The 25,058-nt window shown below is 39.0% G+C and overlaps 1 protein-coding gene across 1 annotated transcript in view; it reads left to right on the forward strand.

Moving 5' to 3' along the window:
• BIRC6 (baculoviral IAP repeat containing 6) overlaps positions 1-25,058 on the forward strand; it is a 177,768-nt gene that overhangs the window by 145,111 nt on the left and 7,599 nt on the right. The window contains exons 66-71 of the mRNA XM_058802446.1: positions 8,159-8,369; positions 16,379-16,524; positions 17,373-17,483; positions 18,597-18,814; positions 19,494-19,655; positions 20,952-21,029. Of these exons, the coding sequence (XP_058658429.1) occupies positions 8,159-8,369; positions 16,379-16,524; positions 17,373-17,483; positions 18,597-18,814; positions 19,494-19,655; positions 20,952-21,029 (926 nt within the window). The remainder of the gene's footprint in view (positions 1-8,158; positions 8,370-16,378; positions 16,525-17,372; positions 17,484-18,596; positions 18,815-19,493; positions 19,656-20,951; positions 21,030-25,058) is intronic.

Raw genomic sequence — 25,058 nt, forward strand, 5'->3', positions numbered from 1 at the left:
CCTTGATGGCCTGTTCTTACATCAATTTACCCAATTACTTTTGAACTTGTGACAATATTTACTACCCTGACATTTAGTGCTAAGCTTTTCCAGACCTTAAAAGTGATGTATTGTGTAGTGTATGTTGTGATACAAATGGCATTATTTCTTCTAATGGTGTGCCCATTCCTTTGAACGTATTGATCAGTCCAATTCTATGCACTTTTTTTAGCACTCATAATTTAAAAGCAATGTCTTTATGATACCCTTCATTAGTCACTGAGGCTGCAATTTCTTTATTTCATTTTAGATAGTGCAGCAGCTCATTCTGTACCTTGTGCTGTTTAGTCACCCTTCTCTCTCTTTTCCAGGTCTGTCCCATCTCTTTGATAAAAGGGGCAAATGCACATGGTGTTGAAGTGATACTAATGATTGAATGCAGCCTCAGTAATTAATTTATAATTTATTATCAGCTTTTTTAACATTTGACCTGATTTTTTTGACTGCTAATGGGCTCAGTGCTGACAACAGAAGGACAAAATTTTCAAGTTGTGTCTGAACAATAATAGTAATAATTTGGAGCATGACACTGTACCCATCTTAAATTCAGAGGCCCACCCTTCTTGTATTGTTTTTCTGCTCTGACGTTGGCTTTGTGACTCATGGCCTATAAGCTGCTTAACACCTTTCTCCTGCCTCATCATTCAAGGGATAAATCTCTCCTGATGTCATCTTTCTTAGTACTGAAAACAGTACTGTGAAAATTCTGATGTTATTACTATTTTAAAATAAGTGAAGAAGAAGTCAAGTTAATTAAATTACTACAAGATGACAATATTTGGAAAGCTTTTGTTTTATTTTTACTCAAAGGCTAATGTTTTCTTAGAGATCTGATTTTGAGCTGCTCTATGGGCAATCTCTTTCTCTATCAAAGCAGAGCAGAGCACAGCGTGTTAATTAGGCCTATTATAAAAGAGGCTTGCCCTGGGTTGATTGTGAAACAGAAAAATCAAGAGGCAGCAGAGCATGACGTATTTGGAACTGACACTATTGCCTGCAGCAGGGACTGCATTCATACATCATATGTTTGCAAAGATGCAGCAAATGGGGGCTGAAGAATGGCTCCAGTTTTAAAACATTTAGCAAAAGGGTATGTGGCCCTGTTGCAAAAACAGAGTGCCTCACTTGTGCTTGGCAGTATATGTGGCCACAAGACTCTGTCTTCTGAAGGTTTTAATTAAAAATACAAAATTAGTGCTTCCTTTTTTTGGGTTTTTTTTTGAACAGTGGTGTTCATAGCAGCTGAGAGGCTTTAATATGATAATGAGATCCTGAAGTCTTTAATGTGATCATGGCTATGGGTGAATAACATACTGAGGCATCAAAAAAAAAGTCCTCACTGATCACTAAGCATGTTTTAGAAATTGTGTAAAATTGACAACTTTTGGATCTTATTTTTAATTTATTTGGCGGTTTAAAACCTTGAAATAAAAAAGAAAAATGTAGTGCCAGGTGAATGTGGTACTGTAGTCGTGGTCTTAACATTAGTCTTAAACTTTAGTAAGTAGCAGGGTAATAAAAATGTCTCATTTTACTTTGAGCTTCTTAAGCTGATGATCCCATGTCTTTTAAACTTTATTACTATGAAAGAAAAAATAGGTTACTCAGAATACATAGGTATTTTCTTGGGGTTTTTGCAGGGGAGACTTGGATACACTGTAGTAAATTTTGAGCATTTGTGCATTATATGAATAGAACAGTTTTATAATATAGTTACTCCACATAACTGGTATTTATCTTTCACATTGCTTAAAACTGAGGCAGGGTTAGATGGCTACTTCAGGATGAGTATTTAACAAAACACATTCATCTTCTCAGGAAGATGAAACATCTTACTGAAACAGATCCAAAACAAAATAAGAAATGAGATTTGGAGGCATCTCTTGGGTCACTGGAAACTTTATCCCATGCAAGAAGGAGGCCATCCTTATATTTCTGGGGTTTCCGTATGGCTTCTCTCCTGAACACATTTTTCTTTTCAGCTACTTCCTTTTAATTGATCATTCATTATCATCTGTCTCATATTTGCAGTGGTAGATCTCTTTGACAAAAGAAACAAAAGGACTGTAGTTTTGGAAGAGTTTCCAGTTGCTGCTGTGGCTGCCAGCAGAACCTTCTTTCCGTCAACAAAGGCAGAGCATCGGTCATGTGTCTTGGTCCAAAGTAAAACAAGATTGTACAGAAGAAAAATACTTCTGTGGGCCTCTAAAATGACTGAAATTCAACAAGTCCTTAAATAATAAGTGCAGAAAATGAGAAGTTACATACAGGAGAGTATAAATTGAGAGTATATATAGACAGCTTTTGTCAGAGCCCAGAAGGAAGGAGGTCTGCAACTGGCACAGTCATAGCTGTAAAACTGGTAAAGGTGTTGATTTTTTATTTTTCCTCAAGGGGCTGTTTGGGGGGTTTTTTACACCAAGTTTATAGGCTCCTTTGGGGTAGGAATTACTAATACAGTGACAGTGAGAATTACAGTGGGGAAGACCTTGACACTAGATGCAAGTAAATAAGAACTTTTCATCATTTTCTTACAAATTATTCTTCTGTATGAGTCTCTTTAATTTGCTGTAAAGTGTGAAGATTTTTTTTTATATAATGGATACACTATATTAATAGTTTGCCTCATTTTAGAATAAATGTGCATGTTCTTTGTGATGTTTTAAATATACTTTGCAATGGAAATAATCTTTTTCATAGCCAGTTAAGTTGAACTGAGGATGTTAAATCAATTGCAAAAAAATTTATTGCTGTTCAGTACTGCCTATTTAATGGGCCATTAGGCCTGGCTATTCTTTGTTTGAATATTGTATAATATTAAAAGAAAGGAAAGGAGTATTAGACTCAGTTGGGTCATTATCTTGCTACAGATATATATGAAGTTTAAGGTGATACCTTGATCCTGTGGAACTACCTGCCCATATCCTTTTATTTCATTATATTAAGGTTGTAACTGGATATGGCTAGTCTTAGATAGTGGTAAGAAATAGATCTGTATTAGTGATGAACAAATATATCTGTGGAAAGCAATTTAAATGTTCTGAAATCATACATGATCATTAAATGTTAATCAGTTGCTTCCCAGGAATAAGCTGGCTTAGGTTAAAAATTCTCAAAATGCCTTAACATCCCATGATATTTAGGCATGTGAAAGACTGCAGTTTTCAAAAGACAGGATGCTCAGCAGTTTGTGGAACTCAAAAACTCCTAACAAAACTTCAGTCATATTCCTTTTCCTTCCACCCAAATCAGACTTATTGTTACTAGCATAGAAGGGAGCTTTAGTTTAATGAAATCTCTGTTTTTTTACCTATTTAGCCTTCATTCAGCATCTTTCTAAGTTGCAAATATTGTGACAAGAGACTGGCTGAATTCCTCTAAACCATGAAATTTTTTCCAGATGTTTGTCATCCCTACCTATCTTAGCAAGTGGCAGTGACCTTACTGAGGTTTCTGCTTTTCAAAGTACACAGAATAAATTTAGACCTGTGGTACTTTTTTAATGTGAATTGTGAGTAAATATGGATGCTGCCTGTTGCCCCTGAACTTCCTTGCTAATTATCAGGGACAGTAAGAACACTGATCAATTTTTTGATATGGATATCAAGCATATCAAGCATTGATATGGATATCAAGCAATTAAGCATTCATAATTGCTTAATTAATAAAACAAGGTTAATAGAATAAAAATGCTGCTGTTAACAGTTATGTGTGGTACCACTGGTATTCCAGCCTTTAAGGGCACTGCTGTCATCATCTGGCCACCGGCCCATGGTGCTGTTGCCTGCTGTTCTGTGTCACCTTCTGCCCTGCTCTGTCACCCTGGGCTGTCACAGCTGCCTCCAGGCCCCAGCAAGGGGCTGTGATGGTGTCCTGCAGCCGCCTGCTCCTGCTCCAGGTTCAACTGCAGGTTTTAGCTCTGCTTCATGCTCTGCTGGCTGAGCTGCTTAACTGCTGGTGTAGCCAGCAGGTGAGACCTTGATGTGTATTCACTCAGTGCAGTTTGAGTATCCCATGGCATGTGGGGAAGCAGCTTGGGCCAGGTGGTGCAGAAGCCAGTTCCCAGTTCCCAGCTCTGGTGTTGGAGCCTTCTCTGGAACACCACCTTGTCACCAGGCAGACCTATCCTGACAGCCCTGGTGACAAGGTGGACAAGGAAGCAGGATAAAACCTGAGTGCAAATCCCTGCCTTGAGTATAGAAATTAAATAATGTAATCTTTTCTTTTGGTGTAAGTATGTGTCACAGAGTAATCATTTGAAGAAGTGCTCAGGAAACGCAGCAGAAGTTCAGGGGGGCTCTCTGGGGCAGCAGTTCTGTTTGAGAGTCAGCAAGGGGGAGCTCCTGTGGTGCTGGGAGCTGAATATTCCTCAGCACTTCACTTACCCACAGAATCAGGGAGCTCCAACAGCACAAAAATGGACAGATGTGACAGCACAGCTGATGGGAGCCTGACAGCCAGGACACTCTGAGTGTACTCAGTGTAGGAGACTGAGAGCCCCAAATGGAGCTCTGGGTAAAAGGTATCTGTCATTATCTAGTAACTGTTTTGTCCTTGGGATAACAGACACTCATGGATAAATATCCATCTGTCATTTTTACAAAGCCAAGAATGTTAATCTTCCATTTTCGTTCTTAGGAATGCTGTGTATGTGCAGTTTAGTATGCTTACATGCATGCCCATATAAATCAAACACTGTTAGAGCCTTCTTACACAACTGAAGTACCCATATAAAAAGATTCTGACCTATTAAATATGTCCTAATAGTGTTCAAATTATAGGTCTGCTGTAAGCAGAAGTATTTGTTTTTATTTCATGATGTGTTGGATTTTTTTTCCTATAAGAGAAGCTATCATATTTAATTCAGGTAAAGTGTTATGATACACCTTCATTGCTCAATTGAGTCAGACAAAAAAAGCTGGATATGTTCCCAAGGGAGTACATACTTTGAAGAATACAGTGGTTTACTTTTAATACATGTTCTTCACTGAAGTATGTATTTGCTTGAAATCCAGATTGTTGGCATCTTAATTGGCCAGATACCTGTATGTGAGGACAGTAGTCCAAAAGTTCCATTGCTTTTATTTGATGGAGATAGACATTTTAATTTGCAGGTTTGTATTTTATGTTTTAATTCATGTTTGTATATTTCAATTCAGTTTCCTTAAAGGACCTTGTTACAGGATCAAAACTTTTTTTTTTAATTTAAAACTGTAATTTATATTTCTGAAATACATAATGATATCTGAAGGAAAAATCTTAATTCAGAAATCCTGACTAAATGTGCTGCAAACACTAAAAGCAGCAAGGACAGTGATGGAGTTTAAGTGGCACAGCCTGAACTGAAGTTCTACTTGGATGTGTTAAACCTCTCTCAGTCCAGAAAATTGCTGTTGGGACATCTGTAGCTGCAGCTGTCACACCAGAAAGAGGTGGACAGGTTAGCTAAGAGTAGATCTGGGCCAGGGGTGTAATTTACAAAAGAGTATCCTGTTGTCCTAGTGGCTTAAATATAGTGTCTTAAAAATTACCTAGAGCTCAACAAACTGCTCAAGTCTTCTTCACCTCTTTCAGAAAGCAGAGCTCTATCTGCTCTGAGCATACACTGTAATCAGTTTGGCATTCTTTCAACTGAAAGCAGGCACAAGGAGTAGGTGAACTGCCAGATAAAGATAACAAACAGTAATTTGACTATTCTGGGTTCTTTCCAGCAAGTTTTTCTGATACTTATCTAGGTATCCAGTCTTGATGAACATTTTGGGGCTTTAGATTGGGGATGGAAGGTAGTTGAGGCATTTTGGGCAGAAAAATACACTTGCATGAGTCACAATTCTTAGTAAATATAATAAAGGAGAAAAATAGGATAAAACACATAATGGTACCAAAAATTGAGTTTCACAGAGTCTGGCATTAAGGTAAAAGAAATTAGTAGTTGTTCCCTAAAAGGTTGTTTAAATTGAAGCCAAGCAAATGCATTTCATTTGTTTCACATGGGAATTATAGCAAAGCAGTGCAAGTGAGTTGGATCTGCTAAAACCAGGAATCTCTCCCATCTCTCTGGAAAACATTCCCACTTGAAAGTTATGTCAGTTCAGTTCCCTTCATGATGGTAATTTTGAACTTAACTATCCATTTAGCAAAGGAAAGGGCAAGCCAGCATTGAAGGATTTGGAATTATGTATTCTGGTCTCATGAAAATTTCATGGTTAAGATAAATAAATAAAAGGTTTCCAGAGTGAAATGCTGTGGTTATCTAAGAGGTCACATCTCTCCCTCACTCACCATCCTCATAATAAACAGCTATTGATTAAATTGAGGAGCCACTTGGTCTTTAGCACTACAGGTGGGAGGTGGTTTCTGGCCAGGGCTATGGTAGGATGTATTTTATGCTTGCCCTTTTTTCACCACCCTCCTTTTCTTTTTTTTTTTTTTTTTTATGTGTGTGTGTGTTTTGGGTTGTTTTTTTTTTTTTAAATCCACACATCATCAGATCCATATGTGTTTATTTTTACATATTGTGGGGTTTTTTTTGTGGGCAATAATTCTTCACTAGTAACTGAGCATAAAAAATGGAGGCATATATATATATATAAATATATATGTAAAGGTAAGAATTAGCAGGTAATTAAAACTGGTTTTCTTAACGTCAGTGTTTAAATTCAGTTTGCTTTAGATATATGGATTATTTTGACATGGGTTATCTTTAGAGCCATGACACCAGGCCTGGCAGATTAATATTTTGTTTTGGTAAATTTTCTTTCTATTCAATAGCACTTCACCCAGTTAAGAGTTTGTACCATTGTAATAGATTCAAAAAACAAATAGCAAGCTATTGATCAAAGAAGTCCTGGCAGAGATAAATCCAGCCTTAAACCTGCATAAACTGGCTTGTTGAATTTAGCTTGGCTATTTATACGGTCCCATCCTGCTGTATTTAGAGCTAAGGGTTTGGTGACAGGAGTTGAAAGTCTGTGATCTGCTTTAGCTTGGAGGATGAGATGTGCTAAATGAAACATTAAAGAGTTCTTCTGTGCTTTGTTCTGTTCTAATGCAAATTGTCAGCGGCTTTTTGTTGTCTGGCGTTTTTTGCTGGAAAAAGAATAAATTTATTTTATCATAAACTCAGTCATTTGTGAATACTTTAAACTGGAGCAAATATTTTCTGCAGTTAGGTTAAAAATAGCATGTCCTAGGGGCAGAGGAAGCAGCTGTGTTAAAGTATCTGCCTATTGCTACATTTTCAGGATTTCTATTAATGATACAAAGTCAGTTGAAATGACATCCATTGCGTATTTGTGCAAACAAGTGGAGAAGAAAAATAAACAATGTGGTGCTAGGGAATCTATTAGAATTGTGTATCTCTGCCTGTCTTCCCTAATCAGAGGAGCTGATGTCTATATTCTACTCACAGTTTCTTCTGTAACACTTATATATCACACTGAAAAGCACTAAGAGAGTGAGGTTTGCCTGCCTAATATAAATTCTTACTCATCTTTGCTGTTTTGTGGTTTATATATATGCAGATAAAATTTGCATTCTCTGCAAGATACATAATGGTTTCTAAAACAATCCTTTCTTCATGAAAAGAAGCAAAACTGGACTTCAACTTAGTAGATAACTTCATTCATTTAAGAACCATAAATATTTTTGCAATAATGCGGAGAAATTTTCCCAAAGGAGAAGATGACTGTAAATAAAGTGATGTGAAAGTCTTTATACATGCCTATGCTATTAGATTCAGCAGATGTTATTCTGCTATGCCATAGGTTGCAATTTTTCCTCCAGAGATTTTTGTTTACTGTTAGCATACAATTTGAGCCAGGACTGTATGCTAAGGTACTAGAAATTAATATAGCATGTGGTAATCCTGTTCCTTACCTTGTTAGCACTTTTGTCCTCTTGTGTCTTTTGTTAACCTTTGTTTTCCAGGTATCTTGTAATTTTCTTTCAGGTCCATTACAACACAAAAATGACAATTACAAAATACTGGATTTTATCATTACATTTCATTAATATTTTAATAATTACTAAAATGTAGCTTTTCTGTTTGAAACCTCCACACTAGGAGTGAGAGGGTCTGCAGTGTTAGTAATTTTGGTAAACTGCTTGTCTCTTGCAGTTTTGGATATGGCTCGCCACGTTCCCCTGTACCGAGCTCTGCTGGAGCTGCTCCGTGCGATTGCCTCTTGCACATCTATGGTGCCATTGCTGCTTCCTCTGTCAGGAGAAAGCAGCGAAGAGGAGGAGGAGCAGCTGGAGTCCCAGGCTTCTGTTGGGACCTTGTTGGCTAAAATGAAGACCTGTGTGGATACCTACACCAACAGACTGAGGTAAGCACTTGTATCAGCCCTGCCCTTCATTTAAACTGTACTGTGTGATTGTGCTTTAGGAGTGATACTCCCCAGTTTAGTGCCCCCACTGAGACACTCCAAACCGTGCTGCCCCTTGCTGGCTCCTGCCTTCCCCTCCCCCTGTGGTGGGCTGGAGGGACAATTGGAGGCATAAAAGCTAAAAAATCACAGGTTGAGATAAGAACAATTTGCTGGAAGCAGCAATGAGGTAAGAAAACAACAGCAGCAATATTATTAACAAAAGTGTACAAAAGAGAGAGTGATTCACATGCAGAAATGCTCATCATGGAGCTCAACCCAACCGCAGCTATACCACCCTGACCTCTCCCTCCAGCTGGGAGCAGGCATTATCCAGCTGCTCCCTCCAGTGTGGCACTGGCACCACCCAACTGCTCCCTCCACCATTCTTACTTGACCAGAAGGAAACCCTTCTTCCAGAGGAGAGTCCCTTTGCCCCGCCCCAGCAATGGTCTGAGGTGGGGTACATTAACCTCTGGGTCCTGGCTGTGCCCTCTCCTGCATACTGCAAAAATTAACCCTATTCTGGCTGGAACAGGATAAGCTTTTGCTTATTATTGATATAGAAGCAAAAGGAGATTAAATTCTGTATATTTCTCTGAATGGATGTTGCCATCCAGAGTGAGAATATACCATCTGTTTGATCTAGATTTGTATTTGTATGCATCTGTGTTGTTTACTGTACTATTTACAGGGAATGGTTTTGGTATGACAGACATAACCTGGTAGATTTGCATACTCTTGTATTTCATTAGTAATTATCAATGTTGCAATATAAATTTTCATTTATTTATTTTAATAATTTTCTGTTTCCAGTTGGTTTCTTGATTCTGTTTACTTGCTTCCAATTTAAAAACAGCTTCTTAAGAAATAATAACCTGTATTTCTCTGCAAAATTTAGTGCTGCCCCTTAGCATATGCTGAAACTTCATAGGAAGAAGGTAAATAAAATGGAGGAAAGGTAAATAAAAGAAGGTAAATAAAATGTCAGGACAAGGTGTGTGGAGAATGTTCTTTCTCCCACTATTAACTCAGAATATTTACCAACCATTACCCAAGAGACTTTTCAAGAAGGAATCTCATTATTGGGAACTCTTTCTAGTAGCTCCTGATGAACTGGACTTCACCCATCAATTTCTCCAATCCCTCTTGACTGATACTGCAAGTCTTGCTTATCAAGCATGTAAGGTACCTGTAGTGGCATATTTTTTTTTGCTAGTGTAATGCAAAAGAAGCAGAACTGGGAAGGACAAAAGCCAGTTCTTTATGTTGGATACCCACCTAAAAAAGTCAGCTTGTGCGGGCTGGCAATATTATCTATATATCTCATAGTGTATGTAATCTTCTTAAAATAGGAAAGAAACTTGGCTTTTGTGTAATCCATTTCCGATACCTGTGTATGTGATTCTCCACCAGAATTGCTGACTGTTTTTTCTTTGTTCATCTGGTCATCCATTAGCCTGGGATATAATGGCCATGGAAACCTCTATCTTCTCATGGGATTTAATGGCCATGGAAACCTGTTTCTTCTCATCTCACTTCCCCAGGGTGAAGCCTAAGAAGTCTCTCTGTGAGAGTGGTGTGCACCTACTGTTCATAGGCTCTTTTCTGTCTCCTAAAGTAAATGCAGTAGGAGTAGTTCTTCAGTGCCAGCGTAGGATCTGGAAGCAAAGAAGCGTTCTAGAGTCACAATTATTTTAATATTAGATGGATTTGATAGGAGTTCTGTGGTTCATTCTTTGTGGGTTATCTGTACAATTTTCTTGCATTACTTTGTTATCCCAGCACAAAAGGAAAACCTGTATTTTACTGGGTGGTTTAAGCATAGTGCAGTTTGTGTTTGAAGCAGGGCATAGACAAGAATGAAAACATCAACAGCCTGAACAGCCTGGAGCCACTGGGGTGGAAGGCTTGAATTCTCAGCATTTTAGTTGAAGGTGTGCCAGAAATATAAGCAAGTATTGGCATGAATTTCTTAAATAGGACAATCTGCTGTTCCTTTCAGATCAAATTGGCAGAACAACAACCCAAAATCATGAGTTCTAGTTTCAAAGGCAAAACATCACATCCTCTGAGCAGCAGACCTGCATGTCTGCCAAATGTCATCTCTATGTTGGGCTGGGAGCATCCACTTTGTTCCAGAATTGAAGGGGACTTGGTTTTGGACTTCAGTTAGCATTGAATTTCCTTTACTTTCAAAGGCCACAGTATTCTGTTAGAAAACTGGGAAATTTCTGGATAATGGAGAAGACATTTAGGCATGAGATGATTTCTCATGGCTGTTTGGGTGCTAGGAAGTCAAAGCCATCAGTGATTGGAGAGCAGTCAGGCTGGTGTAATGAGTTACCATGAGAGATGGGTTTGAGACAAGAGCTTGCTGTGCTGGCTGAGCCCTTTGCTGCAGGGAGCTGCTGATGTGTGGCAAAGCAGGCTCATTGGAGCCAACATCTGCTGGGCGAGCTTCGTGGCAAATGGTTGTTCTGGCAAAATGAGATGGTGGCTCATTTGTGTGATGTGCTGTCTAGCAAGCTTATCCCTAAAATTCCTAACTATGCTTCATGGGGATGCTGGAATACAACCAGGTGGGCTTGAGGTATTATCTCTGCTATGGCTTTTCATTGTCTTCACTGCTATTTTGAAGAACTTTTATGTGAAAGAGTGCATTTTTCAAATTAAAAAAAATGTCTTTAGAACTGGGCCCCAAGAATCAAGGCCTAATTTGTTTTAATTTATTTTTCTTTAAAAAACAATTATCACTTCCTTCTGCTGCATGTTGAAACTCACATTTTGAGTTGATGGTTGTCTGCAGGGAGCAGTCCTGCAGCCTCTGGTTTGGAATGCTTCCACTGAAAGTCTGTAAATAGTGCTTCAAGCCCCAAGGTGGGGTAGGTGGAGCCATCTGGGAGGAGGTTACCAGCTTTCACCAGTGGTCATTTGCAAAATCACAGCCCCTTGCCTGTTTTGCCTGATTTCAGGAGATTTGTTTGAGCAAGTGTGAATTACTGGAAGGAGTAAATGTGCAGTCCATGAGGGCTGTGATTGCAAACCCAGGGTGGTTTTATCCCAAGACAGTGAGTCCCAGCCTAAAACTAAGCAGCCCTGTGCTGTAAGCACTGTCCCTGTGGGGCACAGGGGCTGAGTGCTTCATTGGCTGCACTCTGGGAATGCTTTGATAAGGGTATCATTCTGTATCACCACATTCACCTGCAAGTACCAGGCACGGGTGAGTAAGTATTAGTATTGACTTTGAAAATTAAAGTTGCCTTGGGAGTGTATAATTCATTTTACATTTAGCACAGCATAAAGAGAAGGCTGTCATCTCTAGCACAAGCTAAATTAATGGCTTAAATTATTAGCATGTACACTGCTGTCTTTTCTAGCAAATATATTAGTGACTGTCATCCCTTTAAATGTGGGTTGACATTTTCTCTGCTTCTCCTTCAGTGGCTGAAAAACAGTATGGGAAAGTTTCCGTGTCTGAATTTTATATTTGGCTCCTCCTCCACTCTGGAACATTTAGATAAAAGTTTTTCCTGCATTAAAGCTCAGGAGTTTGTTAAACTGCTAGTTATCTGCATACAGAAATCTCTATGCAGGCTGATAGAATACAAGGAAAGAGCTGAAGCATCTTACTGGCTTTATGATTTCACTTTTGTTATTTTGTCTCCTCTTCACAGAGTGTTGAGAGAGCTGTAAAGTTCCCACCAACTGCTTCTCTCAAGCTGGGGCCCTACTGGTGCCTCTGGATCACTCATGTATCACCCAGCTTGGAGAGAGAAGGAATCCAGGCAGGACTGCAGCACTGGAGATGGCAGCAAGAAGGGGGATTGGAATTTTCTCAGCTAATAGTGGGCTTTGCCCACATTATACCTGCTCACAAATGACAGAGTAGTCATCAGGTTGCTTTTCTCATGTGTGCACAAAGCAATACCGTGTGTTTCAGGTCACAGTGAGATATAGTTTATGGATTATCATCTTCAGTAGAACTGTAATTCTGGCACTGGAGGACTCAAAAATTGAATCTGACCAAGGAGTTATTTTGTGGGGTCTGTAGAGCAGCCACAAGGCTGCAGCAGGCTCATGGAGGCTTCTGACCTTCCTGAGGGACTGGGACCCTCACAGTGACTCTGACAGTGACCCTCACTGTGTGTGCTCTAAGATTGCCCAGTGCATTGGTGATATGCGAAACCCTTTGAACTTTTTCCTGGGCTTTGAATAACATTTTTGTCTCAGCCCTTTTATAAGAATACAGTTTAGGGAACAAAATAGGCTTTTAGATTTTTTAGACCAGGATGTTTTGTTATATGAGGGAGATGGGTACAGAGACCATATTCACACCTCCATCTGCTCCAGAGCAAAATAGGCTTTTAGATTTTTTAGACCAGGATGTTTTGTTATATGAGGGAGATGGGTACAGAGACCATATTCACACCTCCATCTGCTCCAGAGCTGTTTTGTGCAAGATTTTTGTCTTATAGTGCTCTTGTTCTTTTTAAATTGCATGATTTAATAGCCATTTAATAGCCAAATGCATAAACGTGTTTTAAGGATATGTTTTCAGAAAGGGCTGCTGTGGTCTTCTAATGTCAAAGAAATAGAAAATTAAGTATAATAGTTCATGTCTGCAGGGATGTTCATTTCTATGTCAGATCACAAAACTCTGTGAGCTTTAAAAATTATCATCAGTGTGAGAGTACATATGGCTGGGGAACCATGGACAGATTTTCCCATCTAGAGTCTAGGGAATTACTTGATTTTCCATATGCTGATTGTAAATAAACTGAGAAACTGTAAAATGCTGTTAAATTTCTCTAACATTTGTGAATAATTCTAAAGTAGACAATAAAATAATGAAGCAGATGCTTACAGGAGAGCTGGAGAAGGACTTTTTGCAAAGACATGTGGAATGGCTTCAAATGAAAGAGTAGGTTTAGATTAGATATTAGGAAAAAATTCTTTGCTCTCAGGGTGGTGTGGCACTGGAACAGGTTGCCCAGAGAAGCTGTGGATTCCCCATCCCTGGAGCTGTTCAAGGCCAGGCTGGATGGGGCTCTGAGCAATGTGGTCCAGTTTAAGGTATCACTCCTGTGGCCGGGGGTTGGAATGAGATGATATTTAAGGTCCCTTCCTTCCCAAACCATTGTGTGATTCTGTGATCTCACAAACTGTACAGGATGGATCATACTAAGTTGGTGTTCTTTTGAATCAAATAAAGGTAGGAAGACAAAATGGGGGAAGAAAAAACTGGATGTCATCATTGATAGGAGTCTTGCATGCTATGGCAATATCAGTTGGTTTGTTCCCCAAAAGTGGGGAAAAAGCCTTACTTTTATCCTAACTAATGATTAGAATATACAAGGAACACTTGTATGAGGAAGCTAGATGTTGTTAAGGCAGTATGTCTAATTTTGGAAATTTGTGTACCAGCTATCTTACCCTCCCTAGGAAACTGGCTGAAATCCATGATTAGGCAGAGTCAAGGTCAAAAAATGAGACTTGGATGGGGCAGAGGTATAGCTGAGTCAGATTTATTCCTGCATTTTGCTTGCTAAACTGCTTTTCCACAGGTGTGGCCTGACTGAGAAGTTAGGCAGCTGGATAATGTAGCTGTCAGAGTAGAATTGTTCTGCAAACATAGGATTTTAAAAGTCTCTTGTGAGGAGAGGCAGGGCAGGGGTTTTCTGTTGTGCTCATGATTGCAGTGGACAGAATCTCCTTTCCCTTTCTTGGTGGTGGCACACGAGATGTTGGGAGAATACAGTTCAAAAGGGCTGAAGTGTAACTGTTGTGCACAGCAGGGAGAACAAGAGGAAATAATGTAATTGGTACTTTGCATTTGAGTAAATGTCTCCTTTCCCTGCTGCTTCAACTAATATATATTCCTTGTCTGCTGAGGTAGTTGCTGTCAGTAACTCACTATGTCTGTAGGAGTTTTTAAGCATGTGGTGAAGCATTTTGCTTAATGAGGCCAACACCTTGATTTTTTTGATTCTAAGACCAAATAGAAGGAGGAAAACCAAACAAGTGTTCCAAATTGTAAAAGCAAGTGGACAACAGAAGAGCCACAAGAGCACTATTTTGAAAATGGATTTATAAGAATTAATTATACTTTTAGTACCTTCACTAAGCACATGTTTATTGCTTTTCACACACCTTTCTCTTGCATAATGCCCACTGACATTTTACTTCAGCCAGAATTTCTCCAAGGGTTTTGTAGCAAATAGCTTAAGGCTTCTGCATCAATACCAGGCAGATCTAAATCTGTATACCTTTCTAGGGACTGGTAGCTGCTAGCATGTGCATGATGTTAAAACAGGTTATCACTGAGGTTTAGTAGGTTTGAATATGTATTGCTGAAGGTGCTTAGTATGTTATTTTAAAAATATTGGCCTAGCTTTCTACAAGGAAAAATGCAACACTAAGGATTGGAAAGTATGAATGAGAGATGCAGCTGCTGCTTTTTTGTCATACAATGTTCTTCAAATGCAACCTGGGGCTGGCTGTGATGCCTCCGATTCCTTCTAACTTTGAGTATCTGAAAGCTCAGAATAGCTTGAAGTCTGCCATGGGCTAATATCCTTTTGGATTAAATCTGGAACAGGGAAAATGGACCGTGCTACAGTAATGTATTTTGTTATTAATGCTCTCTAGGGATATTCTCATTTGATTAGGTACAGTTCAGAGACCATATTCACTACTACTGTAATCACCTCTGCTGAATAGTTGAGAGAGTCATTCATTATGCACAATTTCAGTCTAGATTAAAACACAGAAAGGTTTTAGTTGGTAAAATATGTTTGCTATATCAAAACATTGAATTGCTGGTTTTACTCATGTGAATAGTTTCTTGGTTTGCTAGTGAGAAAGAGCAAACCACTTCATCTTGGCTGTTGAACTTGTTTGGGTATCAAAACGAACAAGTGCTGTTGAAACAAAAATGAGTAGAAATTGTTGTAAAATAATTTGGGAGCTGTTAGCATTGAAATCTTCCAAGTTTTGCAGGATGACAGTTTAAATTTATGTTAGCTCTCAAAACACAGAAGCTTTTAAATACTCACATTTATGTTACATTAGTATCAAATACCCTTGTCCTCATTTCAGCAGTTGACTATCTGTGCTGGTAAGGACTGCATTGTCACAATCTAAAGATTTAAATGTATGATTACTGTGCAGCTAGCTTCTATCAAACAACAGTGTTGTGCACATTTATTTGAAAATGCGGTGCATGTTAAAATGGACGTTTTGATTTGCGGGTCATAAACATCCAATGTAACCTAGATGCTTTTTATATTTTAAGGCTCTTAAAATTATGTTACATTAAACTCCTTACTGAAATAAAAGCTCTACATTTCTGTAGCCCAGAAGAGAACTGCAGAGACAAAATTTGTATTTGACCCACAGTCCTGTGGTGCCTGGGTTGATGTTCATCTACATGCTGTGAATTTTTACTGGAGGTTTCCTAGAGTTTCATCATTAGTGTATTTTCAGTAATTGCTAGTGTATTGTGTAGGAAGGAGCATTTTGTCACCTATTTAGGACTTAGTTTTGCACAAGGATCTGCAAGGATGAAATGCATATTCATGACATGATCTTTGTTAGATTGATTTTGTAAGGTTTTCTAATCCTGCATGAAGGTGTGCAGACATCAGGTCAGCCTGAAGGGTAGGCCTGAAATGTTGAAGCAGAAACTGCTGTACTGCAATTGCTGGCTTTGTGTTCCTATTTTCACTGCTCATACCAGCTGTACCTCTGTTTGTCAAATCAAGGCAGCATGTTCAGTGTTGGAACTGCTGGTTGCTTCATTCAGTGACAAACCTGAAGGTACAGAGACATATTCCATTTCAGAAGGCTTGGTTTAGTCTCAATCCATTACCTTTGGTATTTTTCCCTGTTGACAGATGCACTGGATACTGTATGTCTGGTTGAAAGATACTCTCTCATGTTATATCCTATTTCTTTGCCCCATGCAGGTCTAAAAAAGACAAGGCTAAAGCAGGAGTAAAACCAGACAGCTCTGATCAGGAGCCAGAGGGACTGACCCTGCTGGTGCCAGACATCCAAAAGACCGCAGAGATCGTTTATGCTGCCACCACCAGCCTGCGCCAAGCAAACCAAGGTGGACACACACACTCCTATAAGTGCTGCTGCTGTTTGTCTGTTGTGCAGCCATTTACTTATATGGCTTTACTTATACTTGCATAACTTATAACTCAGCTTAAAGGCAAGGCAAAACACTTCCTCCTGTCCCCAACTGCTGACTGCATTTTCAAAAGTGGTTGGAACCTTGTTGAAGTTTTAAGTGTTTTGATGAAGGAAACAGAATAATTCAAGTAAGTTAGAGGACACCTAACAGCTTTCAGCACAATTATGTAGCACCTTTTTTTATTATTATTTTTCTTGGAAGAAAACAACATACAGGACCTTTAGTAATAAAACTTTTCTGTTGAAACTAAATCTTCTTAATTGGATTAACTATGAAGTAGATGAATGCAGAACTAAAATCTGAAACATGGGTTGAACCTCAAAAGACCATCTGGTTGTCTAGTAATATAAACTAAAGATTAAGTAGCGAATCAGGGGAGTGCATTTTATAAAGGTCTGTATAATCAGCTCCTGATTTTGGAGAGTCCATTAATGCATGTGGCAATAGCCATCCACACAAGCATATGTCATACTTCCTATTTGAAATTAAAAAAAAATAAATTAAAAGAAACAACAAAAGAATATTCAAAGAAGCAGCAGCAGTCATGACTTATTTCTAAGCTGAGATTATGATCTTTATTTACTCCAAGCTGCTCAGATAATGGTATACAGTAGTGAGAAAGAGATTTGTATACCCTAAGTGATGCCCAATTTTGAGATGTCTCTATGAAAGAGTGTAACCATAAAATGGCAACACTTGCTGTGCTTTTCTTGGAATTACATAGCTAATTACAAATAATCACATTTTATTTTACACAACAGAAAAGAAGATGGCTGAATACTCCAAAAAGGCTGCTGTGAAGCCCAAGCCTTTGTCTGTTTTACGATCCCTTGAAGAGAAGTATGTGGCTGTCATGAAGAAACTCCAGTTTGGTAGGTTGAGAAGTGTGAACGTGTGTGTTTTAGAAAGCAGACACTGAAGAACTGTGTGTTCTGTTGAACAGAATCCATTTTAAAAATTAACAACTGTCTTGCATATGTGACCACTGATAATTTTCACATGAGGAAAATTGTAGATCTGTGTTTCCAGCTTACCAACTCATGCAGTCTTTGAACTAATAAGAAATGTTTTAAGCATGTATTAAGGTAATTCAAGGGACCAGATGAATTCAGTGATGTGATGGTGTTCATATTTTCATTACAGTAATGATCTCAAATTAGATTGAAATGCTTGATTTTTTTAAAGCTCATCTATGAGCTTTATATATTTATTTATATATCTATATAGTGCAATGTATTGCATTTGGAAAATGTGATGGGAATTGGTCCTTACTTTAGTCATAAAAGGAATGTGTTACCAAAAAAATTCATAAAGAACTAATAGTATCTTATCCAAAAAGGAGCTATAAAACTATTGCAAAAACATTCTCACTGAGTATTTTTTGCGTTGCAGTGACAGCATTTGCAGTCACATTTCTTTGCTGTTGTATTTGCAAGAGGTTTTCCTCACAAATGCTTGTGGAGCGTATGCCAAGAATAGGAGCTATGAAGGTTTGTAGGAAGTGCGAGCTTTTCCCTCTGGCAGCTGTGCTGCAGATTTTGTGTAGCAAGTGATTAAAGAAAACCAGCTCTAGTGTAGTTTTTCATGGTTCCTCAATAACATTGCCACGAGCACACAAGTAAATACCACTGGCACTTGGCTTCACAAGGGTTCCATTATTAGCATTGTTATGTATTTGTCAGTATCATCATGTTCCTGGTTGGGAATAGCTGGTAGCTTTCCAGATTGGGAGTGGTGTATATTTGACAAGTTGCATATGGGAGTTTGTAAATTAGCTGCAGATATTGTTTCAGCCCAGCACTGTTAATGCTTTGGTTTCTGTGATCACTGTTAATGGGAAAAAAAAAAAAAAGTGTTTTCTGAGTTACTGTGATGCAAATTAAATTTTCCTTTGTTTAATTTTAATGCTCATAATCTTTATCCAAGACTAATCCCCTACAAACTTCCCTCCTTTCCTGACACATTAAAATTCTCTTCTCTTCCAGATACATTTGAAATGGTTTCCGAAGATGACGATGGCAAACTGGTATTTAAAGTAAACTACCACTACATGTCTCAGGTGAAGAACGCGAGCGACGCCAACAGCGCTGCCAGGGCCCGGCGTCTGGCGCAGGAGGCCGTGACTCTGTCGACCTCCCTGCCGCTCTCCTCCTCGTCCAGCGTCTTCGTGCGCTGTGACGAGGAGAGGCTCGACATAATGAAGGTAAGGAAGCAAAGCTGGGTTTAGTTCTCTCTTCAGCTTGGCAGAGAAGTGTTCAGGAAGGTGCCTGAAATCTTAGGGAAAACCAGAAATATTTCACATCCACTTTAATTGCTGTCCAGGCATTAATGTAAGTGATAACATTTGAGTCTGAGTCTGATTTCTCAGCAGCTTGGCAGGGACAGGGAGAGCCCATCTGCCCCAGGAGTGCTCTGTTGGCCAAGGAGCCTTCACAGAACAGGATTCATTCTTTTTCAGCTATTCAAAAGGGAAAAGTTTAGTGCTGTTGCTCCATTATGGTCCAAACATATCTTCGCATGTGACCATTGAAGTTGCAGGCAGTAGGTATGGAGAAGAACACTGAGTGCCTCTGGACCTGTATTTTGGAAAAAACATTCTGTTAATAGCATCCAATAGGAAAGAGTTTTCAGCTCCTTCTGTCTTGCTTTCCATTTGGAATCTGGAGAAATGAGTGTTCACAGAGGGCTTTGCTTACTCACAGTATCAGAATGAACAGACCAACAGCCTGTGTGTGATTATGAGATCTAATAATAATTCCTGCTACACAGCAGGTGGAAATAAAATGCTTCATATAACTTAAAAAATCTCAACTGTGTGATAAATACAAGGGTGGGGATTTTAAATTCTGGTTTTTTTCTTTCTCTCTTTTTAACGCTGGTAGGTTCTCATTACTGGTCCTGCAGACACCCCGTATGCAAATGGTTGCTTTGAATTTGATGTGTATTTCCCACAAGACTATCCAAATTCCCCTCCACTTGTCAATCTGGAAACAACTGGAGGCCACAGCGTGAGATTTAATCCAAACCTCTACAATGATGGCAAGGTAAGTCAGCTGGGATCCTGTGTTAGATGTAAAACGGAAATGAAACTGATGAAAGTTATTTCCTTTTGTGATTGAATTATGGATCAGCCACTCCCAATGTACAGGAGGAAGCTCTGTGGTTAATACCAGTCTTCAGAATGATATGAAGAGGGATTTGCCAGTTCCAAGTGGGAATTACCTCCTTTCTAAATAGTCTTGCGGATTTTTGGAGATCCAGCCTTTATGAGTTGGATTGGATCAAAAAAGCAAGTACTTTTGACTGAGAAAAATGTTCTTTTCCAACATTTTCTGCTAAATGAATCAGTCAGAAATCTGTTTTGGCTAGCTGAAATACCCTTTCCATGGGTATGGAGTATGCTTCATATCAGCTGCAGCTGAAGGTTTGCTGAGTGCCTTGTCTCTTCTTCTCCATTTGTTTTCTATTAATGTGGACACTGAATATAATTCCTAGTGGAGACTTGATCTCCGTTTTTCTTTGTCTAGTTTTAAGTCTTGGAAAATACTTGCCTCTAAGTTTCTTCTGGTCATTTTGTCTCTTTGTTTTACCTGTCCTGGATTTTTCCATTTCACAATAAGATTCAAGAACACCATAAACTTCCCTGACATTCAGATCAGTCACAAAAGTTAAGGAATAATTCAAATTTCTTGATAGAATGTGAGACAGAAACTACCTTTTACATGCTTAAGCAGAATAATTGTCTTCAAAACACACAATTACAGGTTTTATAACAGTATTTAAAGCAGAAGGTAGAGAATTGGATAATATTCATAATTCTATTTTTTTTTGGAGCCACTAGAATCCATAGGTTTCCTGTGAGGAAAAGCAATCTGCCTTGTCTTGTTTATTTATTAGCATGCCGTTCTTGTTATCCGCATTATTTTTATGTTTTCCATTCAAAATAGTCTCATGGTCTTAAGCTGTACTAGGAGAGTCTTCGGTTGGACATTAGGAGGAATTTGCCCACAGAAAGGATGTTTAGACATGGGATTGGGCTGCCCAGGAAAGGTGGTGGAGTCACTGACCACCCCTGGAGGTGTTTAAAGCAAAGACTGGACCTGGCATTCAGTGCCCTGGTCTGGTTGACATGGTCTTGTTCCATCACAGATTGGACTCAATGATCCCTGAGGTCTTTTCCAACCTCATTGATTCTGTGATTGTTTAAAAAACAAATTTGTTTTTTAAAATGCTGTTGTAAAAAAGTTTGTAAAAAAATTAATGTAATGCCAACATTCTGTCCATGCAGAACAATTTCGTCGTCATATTTGTCTGTGGTATTAATAATGTCACTTTTTCAGGTGTGCTTAAGCATACTTAACACATGGCATGGGAGACCAGAAGAGAAATGGAATCCCCAAACATCAAGTTTTTTGCAGGTGAGCAATTTCTTCTTTCTCTTCTAAATGTCATTTAGGAGTAGTAAGTTGTCTCTTAGTCCTAAAGATTCCTTTTCTAGACCATTTAAACCAGATTAATCTTCAAATAAGCATAAATAAGACAAAAGTCCAGAAAATGTACTTGGAACTCTTGGAAAGGAACACTGCTGAGGAGACAGGTTCTTCAGAATGCTCTTTCTAATGAGTATTTCTGTTGGTCTGATCTTGAAGAGCAGCTGTTCATGTGTGCAGTTTATTCCTGCACCAGCTCTGCCCAGATGATTCCAAATAGTTTATTTTATTTTCAAAAATTAAAAAAAAATTACTAGGAAATGACAATCTCATGGATTTATCACAAACTTTTTATGGTGAAGACAAAAGAGGCTCCACACTGAGAGATGAGAAAGTGAAGTACACAGTGCAGACTGTAGTCTTCCTCCTCCTAAGTGTGCAGGTGAGCTGAGTAGAGAAAAACGATGAAGGGAATGCAAGTGCAGCTGTGCTGTGTTCAATAACAATTAGTGTTACATTAGAGCAGAATTTATTAGGGCATGCAGTCCTTATAATTTTCAGCTTTATTTCCCAGACATGCACTGAGTCACAAGCAAAGACATTAAGTAAAAGTAAAGCTTGCAATGGCTTCTTTCCTATGGCAGTTACTGAATTTATTCCGAGTTTGGAGTAATTATTATGTAGCACAAGGTACAATTTCTGTTCCAAATCCTAGAAGACTGCACAGCTTCAGCATAATAGAATTCCTGCCTTCAGCAGAACAGATTTCAGCTTGTTCAGGATTTGGCCTTGGAGAGCAGATTTATCAGTCTCCTGCTTTATCAGTTCAAGAAGGTCTGTTCCAGTGTGTGGAAGTCAGGCGAGCGAGGCAGAGGGCCAGCATGGGTAAACAAGAGCTCTTGCCTAAGCTCAGCTGCAAAGAAAAGCAAGCAAAGGTGGAAGGAGGGGGTGGCTACTTGTGCAAAATAAAAAGATATTGACCAAACATTCAGGAGAGAAATTAGGGAAACTAAAGCTCAGATGGCACTGAAAATGTTGAGGGTTAAGAAGACAAACATGAAGAGCTTTTCATAAGTATGGTAGCAGTAAAAGAACACATTTTCCTTAGGCTCTCCAGCTCAGAGGGGAAGGAAACCTATTGGCAAGGGCATGGAAAAGGCAGAGGTCACCTCTGCCTCACTCTTAGGGGTAAGACTTGCTTTGCCTTGTCCCTGAGCCCTCACTAGGGAGGTTGGTGAGAATGAGGAATTACCCACAGTAGAGGAACAGTATTGAAGCTGCTTGGACACACATGTCCATGGAACCAATCCCCATGAGTCCAGGGGAGCTGAGGGAGCCAGCTGGTACCACTGCAAAGCCATTAGCTCCCATCTTTGACAGGCAGGACAATCAAGGGAATTTCCAGGCAAATCTCCCACTCAGCTTCAAGATCAGCTAGAGAGAGGATCATGTTGGGATAGGTATCCTTAATGAGTGCAAGTCTCCCAAGATCCAAATTCTTAATCAAGAGATGAACTGCAATTTCAGACTTGAAGTGTAAAATCAGTGTAGAAAGGTACAAGTATTTAGGAAGTCTTATTTTCACCAAAGTCCTTTTTCTTACATTAAAATGTTAGATTTGATAGTTAGAAATCACATACAGCATAGAAGTTTATAATTTAAAACTTTCTTTCAGTGTTTCATTTTGAGAATAGTAAGAAAACTGTTGGAAAAAGTCCCATCCCTACCATATTGGGAGAAAAACACTTTACAACTATTAAATAGAAAACAGCTGTAGGACTAAATGAATTGCTTGGAAAGAATTAAGCACTACATGTTTTTTCTGGCTCAGAGATTGAACTATCGTCAGACCACCCAAAATACTTCAGAAATTAATTTTTATTATCCAGCAAAACTGGAAGATTGGTGTATAGTTTCTCATTCATTACAGTTATAATTGAAAGTATTGACTGCTTATTCAGGCCCAGGAAGTAAAATGCTGCCGTGTGACATTTCTCTACCATAGCTACTTTAAAAAGATATAAATATCCAAAATAGAACATTTTTGAAAAGCAAAAACCTGTTCTTCCAGAGACATGTAAAGGCCACAGAGATCCCCTTTCATACCCAAAGCCTTGGCCCTGAAGTCACTTTGCCATGACTTAGCACATGCACATTAATATTCTGCCTTTTTGGTAGCTATGTGGCCATTTGCTTGATGTGTGAGATGCATTCTGTACATTTTAATACATTTACCTATGTCTTAAGGTTTAACACTAAATAACTGTAGCTGCTTCTAGTTGAGTGCAGGGCAGGGTACAGGAGACTGTGATGATGGTGCATATGGTACCAGCAGCTACCTGGAGCACCTGCCTGAGAAACAGAAAAACCTGGTTTATTTTCCCTCTCAGCCCAACAAGGGAGGCTGGTTCATATCTCCCGCTGCACAGCTGCCTGTCCAGTCCAGGATAAAGACTTGGCTGCCCTAGACTGCCAGTCTGTGCTGTAATGAAAGCACAGCCACCACACAAGGGCAAAGTGTGATGGCATCTAAAGGAGTGAGGCTGTGTTCCTGTGAGGTGCTGGTGGGAGTGAGGGTAGCCTGTGTCATTCAGCTGGCTCTTGGACTGCTGCTTTGATAGGAGTTACTGATCTGGCATTGTGTCTGTGGAGTGAGGAACCATCACAGAGAAGATGGGAAGCTGGGACACTCCTGTGCCCCCTTTGCTACAGGAGAAACTCCAGAAAAATGCCACACCTGAGCACAGAGCGCAGCTGTGGATGTCAGGGCACTGCCTGCAAAAGAGTCAGAGTTTGGATTGCTACTGACATGGCATCTGTCTGATGTGAGCTGTACGTTCTGCATCCACCAAGAAAAAGGAGAGCTCTTGTCTTCCACATCCAAATTCACAAATTAGGGGATGTTTTAAAGCTCTAAGTTGTACCTAGACTGGGAGGAGAGTCACTTCCAGAAACAGCTGCCCTGACATCTGGGTATCTGCACCTAAGTATGCCCAGTGCTGGAAATGCCATTCCTAGGTCTGAAACATATCATCAGCTTTTCACTAAATGAGGAAATATAAGTGTTTCAATCATCTTGGTTGAATTCTTCACAGTTCTGGAAGTTTGTGTCACAGAACTGAAATCCCTAAAATTGTTGCTGGTGGACTTGGTCCTAAGTACATAAGAAAACCTTGCCCTTCATTTAGTAAAAAAAGCAAATTGACAGGGATAAACTTTAATACTGGAAAAACTAGCAAGCCTTCAAATCATGAATATGCAGTACATCTACATTTGGATACCTAAGAGCCTTATGTATCTGTTTAATTCTTTGGGGTTTATTAGGAATGGCTGAGTAAATAGTTAATTGCCTTGAATATACATAAACATCTATTCACACATGTGCTGGATAGTAAAATAGAAAGCAGAGAAGTTGTTATTTCTGAATTACTGAATAGTTGGTGCTTTGTTCATATAGTATTGAAAACATTTTTTTTCCCTTATCTTAAAAATATACTGAGGTTTTGTTTTATTGATATATGACACAGTATTGTTTGTAAAATCAGAAACTAAACAGCTACGAACATTCATTTAAAAGAAAAAATGGGAGATGATGTAGATGAGGATTTCAGTGGTTCATGTGGCATTTTACCTCCTTTGGTTTTTTCCCATCTACTTCAGAATTACAGGAATTAGCAAGCTCAGCCATAGGGGAAAAAATCAAAATTGTTGATTGAGAAGCTGACAAATACACTTTCTTTTGCAAAGGGGCACAATCAGACATCTCTTCCTTTAAATACTTTCTTTTATTTATATCTGTATGTTTGCTTTGTAGGGTTTTAAGTTACATTTGTCATTTTCTCAGTGTTTGAGCTAAATACACAGCCACAGGACTCGGTGGTTTTTGTGTGTAGTGACAGTTTAGGTTTGAAAGCGTGGATGTTCCTGCTTGCACCTAGCCTGTATCACAAATGGTAGTACTTTGCCATAGAAATGGTTTTGCTTGTAAAGTGAGAGGAGCTTTGTATATTTGTAAGA

The sequence above is a fragment of the Ammospiza caudacuta genome, chromosome 3 (assembly GCF_027887145.1).
Source record: "Ammospiza caudacuta isolate bAmmCau1 chromosome 3, bAmmCau1.pri, whole genome shotgun sequence".
NCBI classification, from domain to species: domain Eukaryota; kingdom Metazoa; phylum Chordata; class Aves; order Passeriformes; family Passerellidae; genus Ammospiza; species Ammospiza caudacuta.